We start from the raw sequence: 25,578 nt of genomic DNA, 5'->3' as shown, positions 1-25,578 counted from the left end.
AGATTCGACCGTGGCTCTAACACTAACACCTTGCCCATTCTCTGATTCTCGCATCGCTCTCTACTCTCTAGTTTCACTTCTATCGTTGACCCATTCTTACCTTCACCTCGTGGAAATCGAAGATGGGCAAGAACTGACATTTACAGGTATCGACTATTGAGCAATTTACTCGTTTGGGACAGGAACAGGACATGAGAAACGTCATGCATGTATATCTAGAAAAACAAGTCACTTTTTTCAAACAATATTTTAATATTACTTTTAACTGAAACATTTTGAGGAATTGTCCAAATTTGGGGCAAATCAGTTGAAAAATAAATATTTTAGAGCCAAAGAAACAGGCATTGGGCACAAATGTACCCCCCCGGTTCCGGAATAGGATTAAAGTTAAGTACTAGGTACTCAAATCGATAAACACTACACATTTATTACCTATTATTAATTGCCCATGCCCATGCCCCATTTGTTGATCGCTGCGGTAAACACAGTGAGCAGACAAAAATGGATAAACATGATTCTAAGATTTTATATTCTGCTGTTTATCAGATGATGAGAGAAGACTGCCCAAAAGCGGCAGAATTATTCAAGTCAGCAACGGGGACGGTAAGATCTTGCTTTCGAAGAATCACAAGCACCTGGTCGAAAAGCCAAGCAATGTACTTTCACTTTCACCGATTTATCATCTGGTCATGAGAGAGCCACGTGCATTTTAGTTTTAGATAATAATAATAATGAATTGATCTGGTCTGAATCTGAACTCTGTAGTGTAAGATGAGCATCCAACAAATGCAAATGTATGGTGTCAAGTTGCTGTAAAAAAGTTATCACCTACATCACTACAATTACTTGCCCGAACCATGCGTTAACGAGGCCCTACTGAAACTGAAACTGAGATGCAGTGGCAGTGGAAAACGCCGGCGGAGAGTAGGCCGGGAAAGAAAAACGCCTCCAACTTCTCCACAGACACAGAACAGTACATTCCAACAAAAATCTGTAACTCTACCACCCCATTATTTCACAAAAAACACTAAATTCACACGTATTAAAAAAAAACTTTCATCCAGAGAACCAGAAAAGAAGGGAGGAACTAGGGAGTTTAATAGAAATTCTAAATGTACCTCACACACTTGAAACCAATGTCATATGAAAGAGCTGGCAACACAGATTACAAAACAGTTTGAATTTTGTTTCTATCTTGATTAGAAATGTAGTTACGGCAGTTCAAAGTCTGAAATTTCAGACCGATTTTTACCCCAAAATTACCATTGCAAAGTTGTGACCGAAAACGCGTGATGTTAACCCCCGTGACGTGGTCAGGTCAATACCGGAAGTGCATAGATAAGTGTCTGTTGCTACAAGGTTACGTATGTAAACACAGGGTACCTCGCGCAGCTGATTTGTGGCAATATTGCATGTATGACACAAATAGCTGTTTACTGATTTTCTTTGCAATAATTTCCTATACAAACTATACATTTTCTGAAAGCTAAAAGATTTGTCTATTTGATAAAATAAATATAAATAAGGACATTTCAAATTTATATTTTTAAGGATTTTTTTACATTAATAGTTTTTGCAAAATACCCTGGCCCTGGATTAAAAAAAAAACAAAAAAAAAAACTTGAGCTGTTATATAGCACTGAAAGCGCTTTACACAAGACAAATAGAAGGCAATATATATGTGGATTTCTCATTGGAAGATGTACATTCTTACAGTAATAAAGTGTGTAATAAACAGAGTAATGTACATAGTCATAGGGTCCTACTTACCCCATAAAATAATCCAAATCTGAATCACATATCACAAATAATCCAATTCTGAAAATACACTTTTATAAAAATAGACCTTCCTCTCTGAGTCCCTGTTATGAAAACAGGTTGCAGGCTTGAGACTGCCAGTGGCCCATTACAAGGTTTTAGTCCCCAAAAGGACTGATGGGAGCCCTGAAAAGGACTGATGGGAGCCCTGAAAAGGACTGATGGGAGCCCTGAAAAGGACTGATGGGAGCCCTGAAAAGGACTGATGGTCAATCCAGTCCTGAAAAGGACTGATGGGAGCCCTGAAAAGGACTGATGGTTAGTCCTCAAAAGGACTGATTGGTAGCCCTGACAAGGGCTAATACACTAGCCCTGATCTTCATTCTCATGATGGTGCCCCTCTTTCAGTCGCTTGAAGCCGCGCTTGTAGTCCTTCACGCTGTGGTAGATCTCAAAGCAGGGGTCAACATGAAGTCCCACATTGCAAAATCGACATTCATAGCGAGATGAAAGTCTCTTGCCTGGCTCTGTGCACACAACACAATCCCTCTGGGGAAATTTGTTTTTCTGGCCGGGCTTAGGGACGATTGAAGAAGCAAAGTGACGAGCTGTGAGGCGAAAGATAGCCGAGTCACCGACATCAATCCGGGTGGCGCTGAGGCATCTAGGGATGGGGGTCCACTCCACCAGCTGCACAACTAATTCCCGTCTGAAGATACGGTGACAAAGCTTCTTTCCAGTAGACGTAGCTTTCTGAATCAGGTAGGAATTTAGAACGCCAAGCATGAACATGCGGAAAAATGCTTTTTTCCACCACTTGACGGTCCGCCTCTTGAAGGCGTTGTTCGCCACCATCTGATCGCTCCTGTCTACCGCGCCCATGAACTTGTTATACTCATGGACGGCCTTCAGCTTGACAATTGGCTCCTTCGTCACACAGTTGACCTTTCCTGTCAGAACCCGAGAGTCATCGTGGATGGTCGTCAAGACATTCACCTCCCTCTTGTCATGAAAACGAAGAAGATTGAGTGAGCCATTTGTCAATACCTTCGTCTCGGGGTTCTTTTTCGTGAGCTTGGGAAGCATGCTCTTCGGCGGGCCATACTTTCTATTGATGCGCATGGTTCCACAGGCCAGAACATCCAGCTCCTTGAGATGGGAGAAGAGATCAGGGCTAGTGTAATAGTTGTCAGTGTACAGCCTCCTCCCACATCCAGTGTACGGAGAGATGAGTCTGTCCACCACGTCGAACGTTGCTCCGTGTGAGGTGCTGTCCTTCTTTCCTGAATAGATTTCAAAATTGTGACAGTAACCGGTGGCACTGTCACAAAGTTCGAAAACTTTAATCCCGAACTTGTCTGGTTTATCAGGATTATAAACCTTGAAGGACAGGGCACCCCGCCATGCAATCATTGCCTCGTCGATTGCAACATTGAGGCCTGGAGCAAACGTCGACATGAAGTTCTCTCTCAGGGCAGAGATGAAGGGCCGAATCTTGAACAGGGGATCATAATCTTCATGGTCACGGGGAAGCTGGTTGGTGTTATTGCAGATGTGTAGGAATGACAATATAAGCACAAAGCGATCCCGCTTCATGACCGCTGAGTACATCTTGTGTTCGAACACAAAATGAGTACTCCAGTACTCGTCAAGATCTTCCAGCGGCATAAGGCCCATGGCGATGATGATCCCGAAGAAGGCCCACATCTCTCCCAAAGTGACAGCCACCCACTTGCGGAACCTCGACCTTGGCGCAAGTTCCCTCCCACGCAACATATCATTGGCATATCTGAGAAGAAAAACAAGAGTGTCAAACCTGATTAGTAATGAAAAGTATGAAGAAAGTAAAAATTATGATCCTGGCAATGAGGGTGATATTTATGGTGGTGGTAATTGAGATGTACACATAATAAAAAAAATAATTAAGTAAAAACAGTGATGATAAATGATGAATATTGTGAAAGTAATGGTGATGGTAAATCATAAGAATCATGGTAATAGTGGTGGTAGTGGTAGATGTTGAGGATGACAATGATAATGGTGGTGGTAGATGAAGGGGATGACAATGGTCCCAATGTGCTGGTTGTTGTAGTTGTAGATGAGGATGAAAATTGTAGTGGTGGTGGTACATGAACAGGTTCACAGTGACAGTAGTATTGGTGGAGGGTAATGGAATTTTGATAAATAGTAATGGAACGGTGGTGTTAGTGTTAGGTAAAGATGTGACAGACTTTATCAATATGTCGGTGGTAAGAATGGAGAGTTATTTTCGGTTTGGTGGTGGTAAGAATTTATGGTGGTGATGCAGACCAAAATAAAGAATAGTATAAGTAATATCATGAATATGGCACAATATGATTGGATGAAGGACATGGATAGAGATAGAAAATAAAATGAATTACTCACCTGTTGGTCTCAGTTACGATGTGGTTACACATCTCGTTCGTAAACATGAGATGAAAGAATTCCAATGGAGTACTCCCATCCATGTCCACAAGAAGACCGCTGGTACCGGTGAACGGTAGACATGAAGGTTCAGTACATCCAAACCTCCACTCTGCCGTTCTCACATCAAAATCATCACTTTCATCATCATCATCATCATCATCAGTGTCAGTCTTATCCGAATCAGTCTCAGAGTCAAGCTCTGAGTCAGAGTCAGCTAAGACCTCGCTGATAAAATGAGTGTTATCAGTCAAGTCACGTAACACTTGAGGGTCACTCAAGTCAAGAATACGGGTTGATTCCATCTTTGATTGAAAATTGAAAATAATAATAAAAATAGGTATAGAAATAATAATGTAAACACGTCCGCACAGTAGAGAGGATCGAGTGATGGAATGACGCTGAAACCGGAGGGTTTGTTTATATTTACCCACGCGACGCTTCCGTTCACACGGCACAATTGTAAAGGTCATAATAACCTTGTAAATCCCCCATCGCATGATGGAAAAAGTCAAACTTTCGACCAATCAAAATCTATGACTCTTTTACTACATTTCCTTATTAGGATAATGGAAAATTCCATTTATGTCAAGGTGGTGTCAAGGCAATGTCACGGCGCTAAATATAGGCACCGTCGCACAAGCTGTTAGTAACTTCGTGTGCGCTAATTCCAAGGCATTGCCACCGTAATCGCAGGATTCCCGATGAGGTAATATTAGCGCCGACGCATCACCACGGTTAATAAAAAATGGTTAAAACAGTCAATATGGAGTTCTTATCATACATTGTATACCAAAATGTTCGTCTTATCGAGGACAATGCATTTACATTAATAAAGAGGAAGATAAACATTTCAAATTAACACATTATTACATAATATGACGCAAATGTTACATAATCAAAAACTCGGCTAGATGTAAGAAAGAATTTGCTCTTTCACTTTTGGATTTATCCACAATATCTCACTGAAACAATTGCAAATAATTACCCTCTTTTAATTAATACATAGAGAATAAAAAAGGGTTTGAGAGTATTTAAATGAAAAGATATAAACATGTTGTGTAATGACATAATGAGTTTATTTTTACCTATGGCAATTTAATTGCATATAAATAAAATGGTAGATTGAAAAAGTTCAAATAAATTGAAACAGATTCCCTATTATAATTAGAAGGAAAGTTCTGGCTTTTAATACTTTAAAAAATTCTACTGAACCACTTTGGATTTATTGCTATTACATCATTTGAACTGACAATTAATATAATTTTATCTACCCCCCCCCCCTTCTCTCTCAATGTATGGGGGTGTCAAAACTAATAGAACTTCTTACCATAATAATTATTAAGGCTTAGGCCTTTAAAATATGGATACAAATGATAAACATATCTAAACATATGGGAAAGAAACTTGATGACTTGTTGGCAAAGTAAAATAAAATTAAATTAAAGCAATTGGTATTTTTAAAATATCGATATTATTAATATCGGATTTCACAAAGAGAGAAATATCCGACCTTTTAAAACAAAAACTATAAAATGCCTATAAATAAAGTTGGAAAGTATGTATTCAAAATAAAAACATAGTAAATAATAGTACTGAAAATATTATGGACTAAATTTAACATAATACATAACTAAATTTAAAATATCGATATGAATATCGATATCACCCGGCAGCCATGATGAGAAGATAATGTAAACAAGGCACATCGGCGCAGAGTTAAAAGGTGTCTGCGCATCGATATAGAGCCCTGAAATTTGGCATGAATAAAGTTTAGATGTTATTCTAAAAACAAGCGTTTAAATTTTTAAAACACACGCGGTAAATAAAAAAATAAATGCATTTGAAAATTGCCAAATTTTAACTTCATATAACTTCTGGAATTATTAATGGATTTTTCCTTAATTGGCACCATTTAAAAGGAAATTGAAAGACGAAAATAATGATACCAAAATATCTGCGATATTCCTCTTTATAACGAAGCTATGCATCTTTAATTGAACCCCCCAAAACGCGAACGGCAATTTCCAGTCACAACTTTCCTATGGGCGAGTTGGGTCAAAATTTGACTGCCACTGCTGCTGCTCACTAAACTGCCTAGAGGAACACTACTCTCCCACCAGAAATCCAAGATATTAATATTACCAGCAACATCTAATTTGGTCAACTATTCAACATTTATCTTAGATAAAGACATTGAACTTATAAAAAAGTAAGGAAACCATTCAGTAAAAAGGCTATCTCTTGCTGCAAGTTTACACTACCACACCCGCCACAGTAGTCATGATTCACTTGTTTGAATCACAGTCAGTCACAACTACAGCCCATCACAAATCTCATCAATTTAATTTAAATTATATATAGCATATTTCCGTTAATTCATTTTGTTGGTTCGATGTCTTCTTCCACAATCGCAGCAGACTTTACTTTATCATCAACTCTTGCCCTTATAAGGTCTTCTACTTATTTTCTTATTTATTCAATTTCAGGACAAGTACAAGTCATCTGTACCGTTTGCCAACCTTTTGTACTGGCATTTTAAAAGCTTATATTATATTATTGAAAATTATTGTCTACAGCCAATGTCCTGATTTACAGAAGAGTTATAGTATAAACTCTGTGACTACCAGAACCCTGTAGTGTAGGACTCCATGACCGGTCAAGATAGCCGAGTGTTTATCACATAATTTCTATCTGAAACTACCTTCATCCAAGGTGTAGATTTAGAATGAGGTTAAGAAAGTGGGTAAAGAAGAGGTCCAGAGTTAAAGAAAAAAAAAAAGAGGGAAAGAGTAAGGGATCCAAGGAGTAACTAAGTCCACTTTGTTGATTTATGTAAACTGCATATTAATACAAAGTGCCCCCCTCCCCCAATGGCCAAAATAAAAAAAAGTGGTTGGTGTCAATTGCTTCAGGAAGGAAGTGACTGAATCGTAAACTTTTTCATAGGATTGTGGTTCATTAGTTATCCCTTGTTGCCAGATTAAAGTCGCAATCAACAATGCCACAGGCCCTGTCCCAAAGACCTCTTCGAATCTGACCGCTACTGTAATGTTTTATTTTGTTTCGATTGTGTTGTCATTGAAAGAAAAAGATGACTTACATTATACTTTTTTTTTTCCCCAGCTGCCACCTGGCAAGGATTCTCCCTCATTGAAAGAAATATTCTCTTTTTGGACCAAGTAAGTAATTAATTTTGGTTATTTTTTACAAATCAGCCATCGTTGATACAGATAAAATCAGCAGCATATTTACAGAATTTTTATGTTCTAAATTCAGATATTTTTTTTTCGTCCCAAATTTGAATTTAAAATGTAGCACGTCGTTGATAAAAATATTTTTGTTTTTTCCATCCATCAGTTGATCTCTCAATAACGTGAGGAAATCGGTAATATTGTCTTTTTAAAATGTCACAAGATAACAATTATATAATACAAAAGCTGGTTGGTAGGTACCCTTACAGTTACAGCTTAGGATCATAAAATAATTTTTTCTTTGGAATTCAACTAATTTGGGTCCGAAACAAAAAACGGGAAGTGGAAGGAATTCCATGTGTATGCCACTCTCTAAAGAGGGGGTGCTTAAGCAGGCTTACTACAAAGGTGGTCTTAGCATTTTGTCTCAGCTGTGCTCCTGAAAATAAGTACTTGGTAATTTGTTTGTTGCTCTCTCTGAAATTCATTATCTAAATTTTTAAGAGAGTTCCAAATTCTTAACAATTTTCGGTATTGTCTTTTCTTTTGATAAGGAATGGTTTGTTTTGTTTTTCTCACCATCTATGTCTCAATTTGGTCAAGGATCATGCTGGCTTTTGTGTGAGACTTTAGGTTGTCAAACATAGCTGTGACCTAAACGATAGTGGAACAATGCATATAGGTCCGTCATATTTTCTTGTATTCTGTGTGCTGTCTTCATTTTCCCAAGCACTGATGTGTGCTCATGAGTATGATACACATACAGCTACAGGAATATTTCAAGAAGTTGACTGCAGGTGCTTATCAATGCTTTCATTTTACAAACCAATTGGAATTTGGTAAATATCATCAAATATTATCAAATTTTAAATTGTCCTTCTTATGGGTGATGTATAAACAAAAAAAAAGAATAGGACTAGGCTGATCACTTTTGCTTGGAACAATTCTTTAGGTATTGCCATGCATTCCACCGGTATGTTTCTTATATCTAAAAATTGCTGCAAGCTTAAGTTAACTTTTAAATTTAATTTAAAGTAGGTGGATTTTGCATGTGGTAATTATTTTCTTTTTTAAAACTTTTTCTTTCCAGAAACAAAAGAAAAGCAGAATCAACAAATGGACCTGCTGCCAAACAGAGAAAAACAACTTCAGAGTAAGAGAATGACAATGCAGTTCTGTCTAATTCATTTGCTTGGCAAAGTTTTATCTTACTTGCAGTTTTAAAAAAAATAGAAAAGTACCAAATGTAAAGACAAATGTTCTATTTCTGTATCAGTTCCACCCTCTGCCTATACTGCCCACAATGTGTCGTACTCCCCTCTGTATGTGCACGCACATTGGAGTTTGAGTCCGAATAGCCACAGGAGACTATTCAGACTCGAGTCCGAATTGCCACTTCGTGCTGTGTGTTTGTATTATGCTGCTTCATATATTGGAGCCTTTCAGGTGGCTCAAGCTTTTTCTTGTACCAAAACCCTCGAGTGTCAAAGCTGCAAATTACATGTTATTCAGTGGGACTTTGAAATCAATCAGGAACATTTCCAATTGGGAAACCAGCAAATGGGGATGAACTTTCAGGGAACATTTTTTAAAGCTGTATAATGTATCTCAAATTGGGTCAAAGGTCGCAGACTAATTGGTGTAAGTAAGCCTGTCACTCATTTTGACAATTTTATTTATTTTAGTACAGTGCAGTCCTGATAATTTGAATTGGGTGGGTAAAGCAAATGACTTCTATTTATCAGAATTCGATTTGTCTCCAAACAAGGGAAATAACTAAACCTGACTCCAGGTATCAGGGTCATATTACTCAGTTACCTCCCCTGACAAAAGGGGGTTTCCCTCTTACCATTTACACTTACGGTACACTGATTAGATTGATGAGTTTTATTTTATCACTGTGTGTTAGATCTATTTATAACCAACCTCCTTTGGTAGCCAGCGGCCAGCAGACCACAAGTTAGTCTTAGTGATGAGAGCGCGAGAAGGGAAGAGGGATGACGCGAGACAGCTGGTCAATTTGGAGAAAGAAGAGAGAGGGCGGGTAGGACGGAGAGGGAACAACACGCCATTACATGCCTCAGGGGTCAAGTTATTATTATTATTAGTCAGCTCAGTCATTAAAACGCGTGGGAGGGTGGATATGGGGAACAGGCAGTTCGTTATGACCTTCCAGAATTTTTTTTTTTAGTGATGGGCAAGCACTTGCACTTCGAATAAAGAGAATAACGACTGTTCGAATTCGAATTAAACCATGAATATTTTATATAGAAAAAGAAGAAAATAATTCATTACATCGTATTTTCTTCGATTTAAAAGAAATTCGGTTAATCAGATTTCGAATTATCTGGACTGGACTGTAATTTATATGAACAGTGCCCAGAGCAAAACAGTGGTCAAATGAACTGTGTGTGAAGTGCAATTGCTCGTTTCATACAATTAAGAAACTATAATTATTCAATTAACAGCCTATTGAATGTGATGCATGATATTGAAGAATCTATTTACAAAGATGTCATGCACGACACAAAACAAAACAACCCAGTTTCATAACTACTCACCTGAATGTGACAGCAAGGCTTTGTGGGAAAACATATCTTCACTACCCAGCTAATCCAGACAATTAGAGAAGTGATGAACATTTTTAGATTAGAGAGGTCCCACTGTATTTTGAATATATACCATATTTGTTCATTATTAGTTATGTGAAATTATATAATCCTCTTGTATTATTTTCAAAAGCCTTTCTCTTTCATTTATATAACTTTATTGCATATAAGTTGTTCATAGCTACATCTTTTATAATTCAAATTCAGATATTTGCCAAGAGCACACACACGCACGTTTTGCAAGAAACATTGATAGATATGAAGAGAAGTTCTAGATCTGTTGCTGTTAACCATAAATTCAAATCTTTCGATTTGTTCTGATTTATTTCTCTTTCTCTGTCATGTAGAGCACAGAAAAGGAAGCATGACGGGTCATCAGATAGTGATTCTAATGAGAAATACTCAACACCGATATCATCACCACCAAAGAAAGTGGCAGCCATTTCAAAAGCTGCTGAGACTTCCGATAGTGATTCAGATTCCAGCTCCGAAGACGAAAAACCAAAATCTCAGCCTAAAAAAAAGTTGGTTTCCGCCATTAAAAAAGACGCAAAAAAAGCAGACAGTTCCAGTAGTGATTCAGACTCCAGTTCAGAGGATGAAGCACCAAAATCTCCTGTACAGAAGATAGCAACCCCTACCTTAAAACAGCCAGCCAAGAAGGCAGAGAGCTCAAGCAGTGAGTCGGACACTAGCTCAGAAGACGAGACAGCACAGAAATCTCAGGCAAGCAAAATGGCAACCCCTCCTGTGAAGCAGTCCGCAACAAAAACAACTCCTGTAGTAAAACAGATTACAAAGAAGGCAGACAGTTCAAGTAGTGATTCCGATTCTAGTTCAGAGGATGAAAAAGCACAAAAGTCTTCTGCTAAAAAAGCAGTAAAGCCCCCTGTAAAACAGTCAACAACAAAAACAACTCCTGTAGTAAAACAACCGGTTAAAAAAGCAGACAGTTCAAGCAGCGATTCAGATTCTAGCTCAGAGGATGAAAAGGCACCAAAGTCTGATGCTAAAAAAGTAGCAACACCTCCGACTAAACAGCCAGCCAAAAAAGCAACTCCTGTAGTAAAACAACCAGCCAAAAAGGCAGACAGTTCCAGCAGTGATTCAGATTCTGATTCCGATGATGACTGTAAAAACAAGTCAAAAACAAAAGCAGCGGTGACGACACCGAAAATGAATGGAATTGCCAAGAAATCAAAATCCGATAGCAGCAGTAGTAGTTCTGATTCTGACGATGAAGACGCTGTGAAATCTAAAGCAAACACGTCCTTGAGCAACTCTAAAAAATCTGTTTTAAAAGCTCCTGCCACAACTGCTAGTTCGGTAAGTGAACAGTTTAATTGATGTAGTGCAATGTTGTCTTTCTCAAATCAGCTACTTGTACACATTTAATCAATAGATTTACCTGGGGCCAAATTTAGATTTAATTGGGTTTTTTTTTTTTGGTTGTTGTATTTTGCTCAAGGACTTGATCTTAATCTTTAGACTAGCTAGTGACAGTACTTTCAATCTGTATTTTATTTGTAATCAAAGAAGATTACAGAGCTGCCAACTCCTGTCTTTTTTTACATTGAAGTTCTCATTTCTTTCCCTTTTATAAAAAATCCTGGCAGGATTCTTAAGATCCTGTCTTTTCCGTTTTTAAAATATGTATTTTCATTTTTTGTTGTTTTTTTTTGGTCGCCTTTTTCATGTTTTTATGATTCATTGATGTTAAAACAAGTAATAATATGACTAATCTGAAAGGTTATGATATTATAGCAGTTTGTTCTACTGAATTTCTTGAATCTTGATTTAAATTAAATCCGATATCTTTATTTTTCATAGTAATAAAAAAAATTAAAAAATTGAGCTTTATATAGCGCAATATCCACTAAACGTGCTCAAAGCGCTTTACAAGGGGTCCCTGTTCAACAGCAATATTTAACATGTAGGATGGGACATGACGCCTGCTAGACGATATATTACAATTTTTCAGACAAAGACAACGCTGTTCACGGCCAGGTACTCATTTTACACCTGAGTACGGTGAGAGAATGTGAGTAAACAACGCTGTTCACGGCCAGGTACTCATTTTACACCTGGGTACGGTGAGAGAATGTGAGTAAAGAGCCTTTTCCAGGACTCAACTATGTACCGAGCACGAGGCTCGAACCCAGGACCTTCCGATAGTAAGCAAATCCTGGGTTAAAGGTATTGTAGGGTGGCAGTCGAATATTAAAGCTAATGATATATATTGCAACCCCTGGATAACGACATCGGCCGGGACTGGAAAATTGTCATTATCTTGGGGTTTTCAAGATGCCGGAAAAGGGGGGCGTGGTTAGACCCTTGAATTCATAACAATGGGATTTGTGAAGCGTTGATTGTTTTTTATTCTCTGCAAGCTGTTTATAAACTCTTGTCTTCAATCTCGCCAATTTTGGTAGATCGACCATCTGTCAAGCATTCCCAGTGATGCCAAAACTCCGGTTTCACCGGAAAAAACTCCGGTCTGGAGTAAAAAATTCCGGGCTCCGGGCAACTTCCGTCAAATTCCGGTGAGGTCAATTTGTTCAAGGAACCCCCCCCTTTTCCAACCACCACACATCAGTATTGCCACTAATCATCACTACCACTACTACTGCAACCACCACCACATCATCACCACTATCACTACTACTACAACCACCACCACCACCACCACATCATCATTACAACCACTACCACAACTACCATCACCATTACAACCACCACCACCACATCATCATCACTACCACTACTACTACAACCACCAACACATCATCATCACTACTGCTACTACTACAACAACGACACCACATTAACTCTACCATTACTACTACACCACCATCGCCACTACCACTACTACTACAACCACCACCACCACCTCATCATCACTACCACTACTACTACAACCACTACCACCACTCGTCATTACCACTACTACTACAACCACCACCACATCATCACTACCACTACTACTACAACCACCACACCACATCATCATTACCACTACTACTACAACCACCACCACATCATCACTACAACTACCACTACTACTACAACCATCACTACCACATCATCATCACTACCACAACTATTACAACCACCACCACCACATCATCACTGCCACTACTACTACAACCACCACCACCACCACATCATCATTACCACTACTACTACAACAACCACCACCACATCATCATCACTACCTCTAATACTACTACAACCACCACCACATCATCATCATCATTACCACTACTACTACAACCACCATCACCACATCATCACTACCTCTAATACTACTACAACCACCACCACATCATCATCATCACTACAACTACTACTACAACCACCACTGCCACATCAACCATCACTACCATTTATACTACAACCACCACATCATCATCATTACTACCACTACTACAACCACCACCACATCATCATCACTACCACTACAACAACCAGCACCACATCATCATCACGACCACTACTACAACAATACAACCACCACATCATCACTACCACTACAACCACCACCACCACCACATCATCATTACCACTATTACTACTACAACCACCACCACCACATTATCGTCACTACCACGACTACTACTACATCCACCACCACATCATCATCATCTTCACTACCACTACTACTACAACCACCACTACCACATCATCATCACTACCATTTGTACTATAACCACCATCTCCACTACATCAACATCACTACAACCACTACCACATCATTATCATCACGACCACAACTACTACAACCACTATACCACCACCACATCATCATCACTACAACTGCTACTTCAACCACCACCACCACCATATCATCATCACTACCACTACTACTACAACCACCACCACCACAGCATCATCACTACCACTACTACTTCAACCACCATCACCACGACCACATCATCATCACTACCACTACTACTACTACAACAACCACTATCACATCTTCATCATCACTACCACTATTACTACAACCACTAACACCACATCATCCTCACTACCACCAGTACTACAATCTCTACTATTAGGTATTGGCGCTTTACTTCATTTAAAATAAGGAAACTTTGGGATTATATTTGCAATGTGTTTATGTAGCATAGTTTAATTCTAATCAGTTATCTATTTAGAACTATACAATATGTAAACACAATACCAAATAACATCCCAATTCCTTTGTCTTGTGTGCGGAAATTCCTCTTTCGGCATTGAAATTCCTACGAGTGGTCTCTGAAACTCCTGTGAGCCAAATTTAAAGTTGGCGTCTCTGCATTCCTCTTGGATAAAGCGGCCTAGTTTGTCCACTATGTCAAGTTTTTCAGTGTTTGTCAGGGGTGGTATGTCACATTCCGATGACTCATCCTCATCTTCATTATCCAGTCGTTGTCTTTTGTCCAGTGGCTCCTAAGATGTCAGTGCGTCGCTGATGGTCATATTGGTGACCGATTAAGATAGAGTCAAGTTGTAGCAATTAAGCGGAGTGATTATACAGAAAAAATTCTGTTTTTCTGGAATGTGTAGCGTATAAGGGGAGTGTAAGATTAACCGATTTATGATTAAGCAGAGTGAACTGTATATATTTATATTTATTATAGTTTACATAATTCCAAATTTATGTTTTCACAGGAATCTAAAAAGATTGTAGAGAAAAAAACTGCCGTGGTGAAGCCAGGTTTGAAGAAGGCAGAAAGTTCCAGCAGTGAATCTGATTCAAGCTCAGAGGAAGAGAAACCAGCACAACCTACCAAAAAAGTGCCAACTCCTACAGTAAAACAACCCGTCAAAAAGGCAGGCAGTTCGAGCAGTTCGTCAGATTCCAGCTCGGAGGATGAGAAAGCACCAAAGTCTCCTGCAAAGAAAGCTGCAATCCCGCCTGTCAAACAACCAGCTAAAAAAGCAGACAGTTCAAGCAGCGATTCAGATTCTAGCTCAGAGGATGAAAAGGCACCAAAGTCTGATGCTAAAAAAGTAGCAACACCTCCGGCTAAACAGCCAGCCAAAAAAGCAACTCCTGTAGTAAAACAAGCCAAAAAGGCAGACAGTTCCAGCAGTGATTCAGATTCTGATTCAGACGATGACAGTAAAAACAAGTCAAAAACAAAAGTAGCAGTGACAACCCCAAAAGTGAATGGAATTGCCAAGAAATCTAAATCTGATAGTAGTAGTTCTGATTCTGACGACGATGATGATGCAAATAAATCTAAAACAAACAAATCCTTGAATGCTTCTAAGAATTCAGTGGCCAAAACTCCAAACAAAACAGACAAGTCAAAAAGCACTCCTACTTTGGTAAGTCATTCATTTTTGTTGATACACCTTAGCATTTTTTCTTCACACATTTGTTTATCCTTTGTTTATGTTTTATTTGTCATTGTAACTCTAATTTGGATATTTAAGACTCTGTCTTAATGTAAGCATATGAGTGTGTTCCTCTCAGTGGGATCATGTGATTGTGTCTGGATGAAACTTATAGGTGGTCTCAAACTATGCACAATGATAATACGCTCTTGGAATCTACATTTGTTTTCCCTAATCCCTATTTGTGCCATTCCACATTGTCTTTCTTGTCTTGTATGCTTATTATAATTGTAAATCTAGAATTTTTTTACCATCCCATTTTCCTCCATTTACTGGCGCTGATATGACCTAAATTATGTGTTGCAAGCACGATAAAACCCTTTAAATAACAACTCTTGTTGACTGGAATTTTTTTTTTTAATTTGTATTATGAATCCTTTTTTCATTCCTGAAAGCTTGACATGGCTGCAACAAATGTTTTGTTTTACATTTGTGTTCAATTCATATGTCACAGTTTTGTTCCAGTCTTGATTGTTCTGTTTCTGATTTTTATGGAGCTGGAGTGAGATTCATATTGTATTTGTATTCTCCAAATTATGCTTTTTTAAATTCACACTGAACTCAGTTGTAGCATTGTACTGTTCTTTGAAATGTTTTTATAGTTATTTTTTTTTATTTTACAGAATGTTTTTGACTTACTATTAGGTAGCTTTTTTGTTTGTTTTATTTGGCTTTTCAAATTTATTATCTTCTAAAATTCATCACTCTCCTGACCTCTATTAAGAATTGAATAATTTTCAAATTAATTTCATAATGAAGTCTGTTTACTGGTCTCGTTTTCTAATCTGTTGAATCTGATGTCATTTTCTTCCACAAATAAATAATAATGTGAAGTTGAATGTAAGCTTCAATTTAATTACAAAAACAGATCAAATGAACGTTTTGGGTTTCCCCTTTATCAACAAAACAGGATGAATTTCATTAATCCTGTTTTGTTGATAAAGGGGAAACCCGAAACATTCATTTGATCTGTTTTTGTAATTAAATTGAAGCTTACATTCAAATTCACATTATTATTTATTTCTTCGAGCTTCAAGCAGCAACATTTGCATTTTCTTCCACAGAAGACTGCAACAAAAACAAAGATAACTCCTAAAGTAGAGACAGCTCCCAAGAAGGCAGACACTTCCAGCAGCGATTCAGATTCTAGTTCAGAAGATGAGAAACAAGCAACATCAAAAAAGAAAGTTGAAACGCCTTCAGCAAAGCAGCCATTAAAAAAAGCAGAAAGCTCAAGTAGTGACTCTGATTCTAGCTCAGAGGATGAAAAGGCACCAAAATCTCCAGCTAAAAAAGCAACACCTGTTGTAAAACAGCCTACCAAAAAGGCTGATGGCTCAAGTAGTGATTCAGACTCTAGCTCGGAGGATGAAAAGCCACAAAAGCCCTCTGCAAAAGTCGCTGCTACGTCTCCGGCAAAACAGTCATCGAAAAAAGAGGCAACCCCTGTAGTAAAACAACCAGCCAAAAAAGCAGACACTTCAAGTAGTGATTCAGATTCTAGCTCAGATGATGAAAAGGCACCCAAACCGTCTGCTGCAAAAATAGCGACACCCCCACCTAAAAAGGCAGACAGTTCCAGTAGTGATTCAGATTCTGATTCAGACGGTGACAATAAAAATAAGATGAAAACAAAAGCAGTGGTGACTACACCAAAAATGAATGGATCTGCCAAGAAGTCGAGTGGTAGTAGTAGTTCTAGTTCTGACGATGATGAAGTTGCTGACAAATCCAAAACAAATAAATCTTTGAACACCTCTACAGCATCAGTGACAACGACTCCAAATCAACATGAAAAACCAAAAAATACAAATACTCGGGTAAGTATTTTGAAAAAAGGTCTTTTTCTGAGACATGTTTTAAATTTTTAATTTAAGCTGGTAATGATTGAAAGTGATCAACCAGATTGGAAACGAAGTTAATCCCAATGCAATTGAGAAACTCGGTAAATAGTAATAAAATCTGAGGAAGGCAAATCACCTTAACAACACTATCCTCTCATCTCTCACTCGTCTTTAGTGCTTTAGTCTTTATTCATCGTCTATTTCATTCACAAAGGAGATCATCCACAACTTTTGTCTTTGTGAATTAAATTTAAACTTCTCTTCTATATTTTCATTGTCTTTAATTGTGTTTTAAACAATTCATGTTCTCTGGTTTACAATTTTATGCTTTTATAAAATCCAGTCAAATACTAATCTTCTTTTTCATGCCAGGCTTTATGTTTATTCAGAAATTCATTTTGTAAAAAAAAAAATAATGCACATTTAATTGCATAGGCCTACCACTGTAATTGATAATGCGAGTGTGTCAGAGTCATACAGATTTACTGTTATGGTGATTAGTTCTCTTTTCTTTTATGCAGATTATTATTCCATTACTATTACTATTTTTAGATTTGTCATGTAAAATGATAAATATTATATTTATTACCCTTTCCATTTTGTTCCAACAGAGGCAAAGTTCACCTTTCAGGCGAGTGAAATCGGAAAACATCAAAGTTGATCCAAGATTTCTAGACAATTCATTTGAAGCTAAGGTTAGTTGCCCCAGAATATTTTTTCAGTCATGATTGTTGCAGTTGAGATTTCACTTGTTTACAGTATATCCTAGTTGAGGCTAATACTTGGAATTCAAAGAATTACCGCATATATACACTCATGCACACAGACACTTATTGAAAATGTCCTTATTGACCAAAGTAAATAATAAAGATTTGACATTCTATCACGAAATAGATTTCCGGGTGGTTGGATGGGAGCATCACCCTTGAATCATATACCTATGATGTTCGCATGGGTCAGTGATGCCAAAACTCCGGTTTGACCGGAAAAAACTCCGGTCTGGAGCAAAAATTTCCGGGCTCCGGGCAACTTCCGTCAAATTCCGGTGAGGTCAATTTGTTCCAAGAATACCCCCCTCCCTTCCAACCACCACATTATCATCATTACCACTAGTATTACAACCATCATCACCACCACTACTACTGCAACCACCACCACATCATCATCACTACCACTACTACTACAACCACCAGCTTCACATCATCACTACCACTACTACTACAACCACCACCACATCATCACTACCACTACTACTACAACCACCACAACCACATCATCACTACCACTACTACTACAACCACCACCACCACCAGCACCACATCATCACTACCACTAATACTACTACAACCACCACCACAACATCATCATCACTACCACTAATACTACTACAACCACCACCACATCATCACTACCACCACTACTACAACCACCACAACATCATCATCACTACCACTAATACTACTACAACCACCACCACATCATCATCACTACCACCACTACTACAACTACCACCACATCATCATCACTACCACCACTACTACAACCACCATCACCACCACATCATCATCACTACCAATACTACTACAACTACTACCATCACCTCATCTTCATTACTACAACTACAACCACCTACACCACATCATCATCATCACTACCACTGCTACTACAACCACCACATCATCATCATCACTACTACTACTACTACTGCTAATGCTACTACTATACTACAACAACAACCACTACAATATCATCATCACTACCACTACTACTACAACCACCAGCACAACATCATCATCACGACCAGTACTACTACAACCACCACCACCACATTATCATCACTACCACTACTACTACAACCACCACTACAACATCATCACTACCACTACTACTACAACCACCACAACCACATCATCACTACCACTACTACTACAACCACCACCACCACCACATCATCACTACCACTACTACTACAACCACCACAACATCATCATCACTACCACTAATACTACTACAACCACCACCACATCATCATCACTACCACCACTACTACAACCACCACCACATCATCATCACTACCACCACTACTACAACCACCACTACATCATCATCACTACCACTAATATACTACTACTACAACCACCACCACATCATCATCACTACCACCACTACTACAACCACCACCACATCATCATCACTACCACCACTACTACAACCACCATCACCACCACATCATCATCACTACCAATACTACTACAACTACTACCATCACCTCATCTTCATTACTACAACTACAACCACCACCACCACATCATCATCATCACTACCACTGCTACTACAACCACCACCACATCATCATCATCACTACTACTACTACTACTGCTAATGCTACTACTATACTACAACAACAACCACTACAATATCATCATCACTACCACTACTACTACAACCACCAGCACAACATCATCATCACGACCAGTACTACTACAACCACCACCACCACATTATCATCACTACCACTACTACTACAACCACCACTACAACATCATCACTACCATTACTACTACAACCACCACAACCACATCATCACTACCACTACTACTACAACCACCACCACCACCACATCATCACTACCACTACTACTACAACCACCACAACCACATCATCACTACCACTACTACAACAACCACCACCACATCATCATTACCACTACTACTACAACCACCACAACCACATCATCACTACCACTACTACTACAACCATCACCACCACCACATCATCACTACCAGCACTACAACAACCACCACCACATCATCATCACTACCAATACTACTACAACTACTACCATCACCTCATCTTCATCACTACCACCACTACAACAACAACAACCACTACAATATCATCATCACTACCACTACTACTACAACCACCAGCACCACATCATCATCATGACCAGTACTACTACAACCACCACCACCACATTATCATCACTACCACGACTACTACTACAACCCACATCATAATTACCACTACTACTACAACCACCACTACCACATCATCATCACTACCATTTGTACTACAACCACCACCACCACCACCACCACATCAACATCACTACCACCACTACTACAACCACCACCACATCATTATCATCACGACCACAACTACTACAACCACTATACCACCACCACATCATCACTACAACTACTACTTCAACCAGCACCACCACCATATCATCATCACTACAACTACTACCTCAACCACCACCACCACCACCATATCATCATCACTACCACTACAACTACAACATCAGCCACTATCACATCTTCATCATCTCTACCACTATTACTACAACCACCAACACCACATCATCCTCACTACCACCAGTACTACAATCTCTACCGTTAGGTTTTGGCGCTTTACTTCATTTGAAATAAGGAAACTTTGGGATTGTAATTTGCAATGTGTTTATGTATCATAATATACACTGTAATTCTAATCAGTTATCTATTTAGAACTATACAATATGTAAGCACAATGCCAAATATCGTTCCAATTCTTTTTTTTTTTTTGTGAGCGGAAATTCCTCTTTCGGCGTTGAAATTCCTACGAGTGGTGGCTGAAACTCCTGTGAGCCAAATTTAAAGTTGGCATCTCTGGCATGGGTGTACGATCCGATAGTGATGTTGTTTCTTCTTCTCTTTACTAGCCTATCCTGCTTCTTTGGTTTGTGATTGTATTTTTTGACAGGGGATATTTTTTTTGAATTTTGTTTTTTCTAGTATTAAATCTTTGCCTAGTTTGTTTCTGTAGTTATTTATAATTTTACTTTGATATCTTAGTCATTGATGATTACAGACTTAATCATTTCAGCTCCCATTAATCAATTGTTAACACTACACTCAACAACAACAACAATAATATTTAACAATTAAATACTACAATCATCATATAATCAATTCATTACATAAAAAAAAGTACAGTAACTCATTAAGAGAGAAAATATATGTGTAAATTTCACAGATTATAGAGATGACCGTTTTATGGGGAAGTATGCCCTCATAAGCATCTTTACCCCCTCCACCCCCCCCCCCCCCTATTTCTTTTTTTTCCTTGAAAACTCTTTGCTTCAATTCCCCCCCCCCAGCCCCCCAATACTTTTCAAAGTGTGCCTTGCTCATTTGTCTGATTTATTTGTTGTTCCAAATCAGTCGACACTGATTCCATCGGCTGATTGAAATGAAAAAATAAACAACACAAGATTTGATTGATTAGCTAGTGTGTATTCTGATCAGCTAGTAGGAATTATTTGGAATAAATTTTGTCACCTACAAATAATTCCGATTAAACAGAGCTCCAATTTTATCTGTCCCAGCAGTAGCTTGTTTAAATTAAGTCCTGCTTTGAGAGGACCTAGAACAACAAACATTGGAATAAAATACCAACTTGCCTGAAGTTGTGGATTGTAAAAGGTATTGAGTAAACATAAATATTTACAACTTCATGGAACAGAAAACAATATATATTTACGTTGGAAGGATGATTTTAAGCTCAAATTCAAACCCTTTTTCAGCCCGAAAGTGACCTCTTTATTCATCTCTTGGACTTGGATTATGTATTGTATTTGTATTCTTTGTTTTTGTTAAAGAGGGCTTTGGAAAATACTAAACGTTCCTTCTAAATTGTCTTGTTAATTTTTGAAGCCCTTTTAAGTTTTCATCAATACTTTTCAGGAAATATTGGATATAAAAATAATGATGGTATTTACTACATGTTCACCTTTAACGTTGAAATGAAATATTTGTTGCTGGTTTTGTATTTGTATTCTTTTAATCTGTACAGCAGGATTGAATGAGTTGTAAGCTTAAGGTCCCATTTTGGATTCCTTAACTCAAATTATTAACTCACTCAACCCTAACACTGACTATATCCGTAGTATGGTCGGGATTACTTTTGCTCCTTGCTATTTATGACATTTTTCTGAGACAAATTATAGGTGCAGTATCAAAGCTAATGTTCTTTATGTTTACATGTTCGTGGCAGTTGAATAATATCTATGCACATGCTCATTTTTAATAGATTTTTTCCAGTTTTGAAAATTAGCAAAAAATCTCTAGGATTGAGTGGGTTAATCTCTTTTGTACATTACTTGATGTTCATATATGTTATTGTTTGCTTTTTCTACTAAAAACACAAACCTTCATTTTTCTCGAAGTGGAACTGGTTAAAACAATAGAAACCCCGCCTTGCCACTGGAAACCTTAACAAAGTCTTTGTTTTCTCTTTGATTGCAGAAAGGAGCTCATGGATCGTGGGGCCAGAAGGCCAACTGGGATTTGAGGGTTACAAGGGGCAAAGATTTCAAACACGAAAAGACCAAGAAAAAGAGGGGCAGCTATAGAGGTGGAACCATTGACACTGGTGTTCACTCTATATCATTTGATGATGAGTAGATCAGGTAAATTCATTTGCTTTGCCTTGCTTGTATTTTATTTCGTTATCCCTTAAAGCTTGCATCCCATTCTAGGCCAGGAGTGTTACAAGTGCCAATTTCACTCTCTAAATATTCTTCTTCTGTGTGTGAAGAATGCACAAAGTCCCGCAGATCAGATTACAACAGAATCCAAACAACTACTATTCCAACATCATATTTATTATGTAATTTACATTGACTGTATGTGATATTTCTAATTTATTTAATTACCCCTTAAAGCTTGCGTCTTGGGTGGGGTTCCCGACCTCCCATAGTGGGCAGGGAGGTACTTGCTGTATCTTCTATCCCCCTGTATATGTTTTTCAATTGCTTTCTGTCTTTGTCTTGGAATACGATTACTTAGTTTTGTCCTAAACCTGGCGGGAGTCCTTGGCTGGGAGGTAAACAGTCGAATGTATAGTTATAGTTTTAGGAGATGATATATTTTTTCATTGTAAATCATCTCTCTGTTATGCATTGTATTGTGTTTAGTTTACATATTATATTATATGATTTGTAAACATTTGAGTGTATTCCTCTTAGTTGGGACCTGTGCTTGTGTCTGGATGAGACTTTTAGGTGATCTCAAACTAATTACTTTGACGGTGTGTTCTTGGAATCTACATCTGTTCCATATCTGAACCAATTCCTCTTTGTCTCACCTTTTCTTTTGTGCTTTAATTGTAATTCTAGAACTTTTTACTATCCCATTTTCTTCCTTTTTACTGGTGCTGATATGACCGTAATGTGTTGCAAGCACCGTAAAACACTTAAAAACAAACAAACAAACAAAGCTTGCATCCCATTCTAAGCCACGAGTGTTACAAGTGCCAATTTCACTCTCTAAATAAATGTCATGTTTACCCGTCATACGTGCTTAACTTATAGCCCTACATACAAATGAAATTTTGATTATTTTGTGACATGTCTATCCTCATCCTTTGAGTCAATTTTTCAATGTTGATTTATTTCATTTTATTTTTTCAGTGATTTGAAGGTTTAAAGGTGTATCGTAAGATGCCTTTATCAACAATTGAGATGAACAGAATCACCATACGTACTTGGTCCGGTGCCTACAGTTACAGTTTTAGAGGAATTTTCAATAATGAAGTGTTGAATGCATACTTGATAGTGATAGATCTTATTTCATGTAAATGCCTTTTTTTTGTTAAATCATTAATTTCTCCTTTTATGATATAGTAGAACTTTATTATATCCCCATGTCAGGGACTTTGGAAATACAAGCGATAAAATGTTGCACTCACCGTTAGTTAACGAAAAGCATATTTGTCGCTATTATGTGAATAGTATAATGTGATTTGGCTATATTACATCTCGTCTGAAATACGGAATATCTGAAGGAATCTTTTGTCTTTCCATCATGGGCAGGGAGGCCACATGCTATGTCTTTTATCCCCTATATGTTTTCCAACTTGCTGTCTGTCGTTGACTTGGGATGAGATCACTTGGTTTTGTTCTGGCCCTTGGCTGGGAGGGAAAAAGTCAAATGTATAGTTATAATTTTGGGAGATTTTTTTTCCTTGTAAATCCTCTTTCTGTCATGCATTATTATATTTTTTTGTTTTGAAAATATAATTATTTGTAAGTAATTGAGTGTATTCCTCTAAGTGGGATCCTGTGGTTGTGTCTGGATGAGACTTCTAGGTGATCTCAAACATGAGCGTGTGAGATTAAATGGATTTTTCAGGCCAAAGGTCAGGATTGAAAAATAAAAATAGCTTATAGTAAGATTGTTTTGAGTGATGTCTGATGATGTAAATGGTTTCTGTGATGGGAAAATCGTTGCCTTATTTTATCTACTCTTTTGAGGTAACTTGAGAGCATAAGCATATTATCTTTACCTAATAATTTGTTCTCATCTTTGAGGTGAAGTACGATGGTTGGTGCAAGTTTGAGGTGAAGTATGTTGGTTGGTGCAAGTTTGAGGTGAAGTACGATGGTTGGTGCAAGTTTAATTTACTTGTATTGGAATGATCCTATTACTATTAGGTGCGGCGATGTGGTCTTGTGGTATGACACTGCTTTCAAATTGGAAGGGCCTGGGTTCGAGTCTCGCTCAGTGCATAGTTGAATCCTTGGAAAAGGCTCTTTTCTCAAATTCTCTCACTGTACTCAGGTGTAAAATGAGTATCTGACTATAACGGCATTGTCTCTGTCAGAAAAAAAAATTGTAATATAGTCTAACAGGCGTCATGTCTCATTCTACAGGTTACATGATGCTGTTGACAGGGACCCTTGTAAAGTGCTTTGAGCATGTTTAGTGGATAGTGCCCTATATAAAAGCTCAATTTTGTGGGGGGGGGGGGGGTCTCAAAAATTTTTAACATTTTTTTTTCCGATTTTGAAAAAGTTATTTTCCATGGAAGTCACTTGTGGCTTTGTAATTTTATTTTTACTATTTGTATAACGAAATTTTAGTTTGTGACACCTACCTACTTCTATTGTTGTAGCAGTTGCAGCCATGTTTATTTTGATTTTATGTTGACGTCACCCAGCAACTCACTATATTCCAACATGAATATATAATTTGTATAAATGATTTCAAATACCGTAGTTGATTGGCTTTTTTTCAAATTATTTCTTTTCTTTTTGTGTTCAGAGTAAAAGATTTTTAAAAATCACTTTTTCATGATAATCTTCATTGTCGAATTGGAAACTGAACTTTAAAATTTTTTTGAGGGGGAGTTGGGTTGGATGGTGCTGAAATGATCTAATACTAATGGTGTCGCAAGTGTTGTAAGCCCCTGAAAAAAAACAACACGATTCCATTCGTTGTTGTTCAGCCATATTGATGTATTTCAAGATATCTTTCATTGCTATTATACATGAATAAATTATATTGTAATATA

At 37.8% G+C, this 25,578-nt stretch overlaps 2 protein-coding genes across 3 annotated transcripts in view; both read left to right on the top strand.

Annotated features, from left to right (window-relative positions):
- LOC144973588 (zinc metalloproteinase nas-6-like) overlaps positions 1 to 25,578 on the top strand; it is a 699,617-nt gene that overhangs the window by 13,987 nt on the left and 660,052 nt on the right. The gene's annotated exons all lie outside the window — the stretch shown is intronic.
- Positions 426 to 25,578, top strand: LOC144973587 (uncharacterized). Of its 2 annotated transcripts, none has more exons than XM_078916215.1 (9): positions 426 to 603; positions 7,330 to 7,385; positions 8,488 to 8,550; positions 10,354 to 11,332; positions 14,663 to 15,325; positions 16,459 to 17,214; positions 17,850 to 17,933; positions 22,530 to 22,693; positions 23,696 to 25,578. In XM_078916215.1, exons 1-8 carry the CDS (start codon positions 502 to 504, stop codon positions 22,686 to 22,688), a joined length of 2,862 nt encoding a protein of 953 aa, XP_078772341.1. In that variant the 5' UTR covers positions 426 to 501; the 3' UTR covers positions 22,689 to 22,693; positions 23,696 to 25,578. The 2 variants fall into 2 exon arrangements, with proteins under 2 accessions (XP_078772341.1, XP_078772342.1); XM_078916216.1 differs by having other exon boundaries at positions 451 to 603; positions 16,462 to 17,214.

The sequence above is a fragment of the Berghia stephanieae genome, chromosome 5, assembly GCF_034508935.2.
Source record: "Berghia stephanieae isolate SIO BIC M18660-M18661 chromosome 5, UCSD_Bste_1.3, whole genome shotgun sequence".
NCBI classification, from domain to species: Eukaryota; Metazoa; Mollusca; class Gastropoda; order Nudibranchia; family Aeolidiidae; genus Berghia; species Berghia stephanieae.
This window is presented reverse-complemented; position numbering and strand designations above follow the sequence as displayed.

Coding starts and splice junctions, on each gene's coding strand:
- LOC144973587 (XM_078916215.1), top strand. CDS start 502: ATGGATAAACATGATTCTAAGATTTTATATTCTGCTGTTTATCAGATG. Junction 7,386..8,487: donor ATATTCTCTTTTTGGACCAA/GTAAGTAATTAA, acceptor TTTTCTTTCCAG/AAACAAAAGAAAAGCAGAAT. Junction 8,551..10,353: donor CAGAGAAAAACAACTTCAGA/GTAAGAGAATGA, acceptor TCTGTCATGTAG/AGCACAGAAAAGGAAGCATG.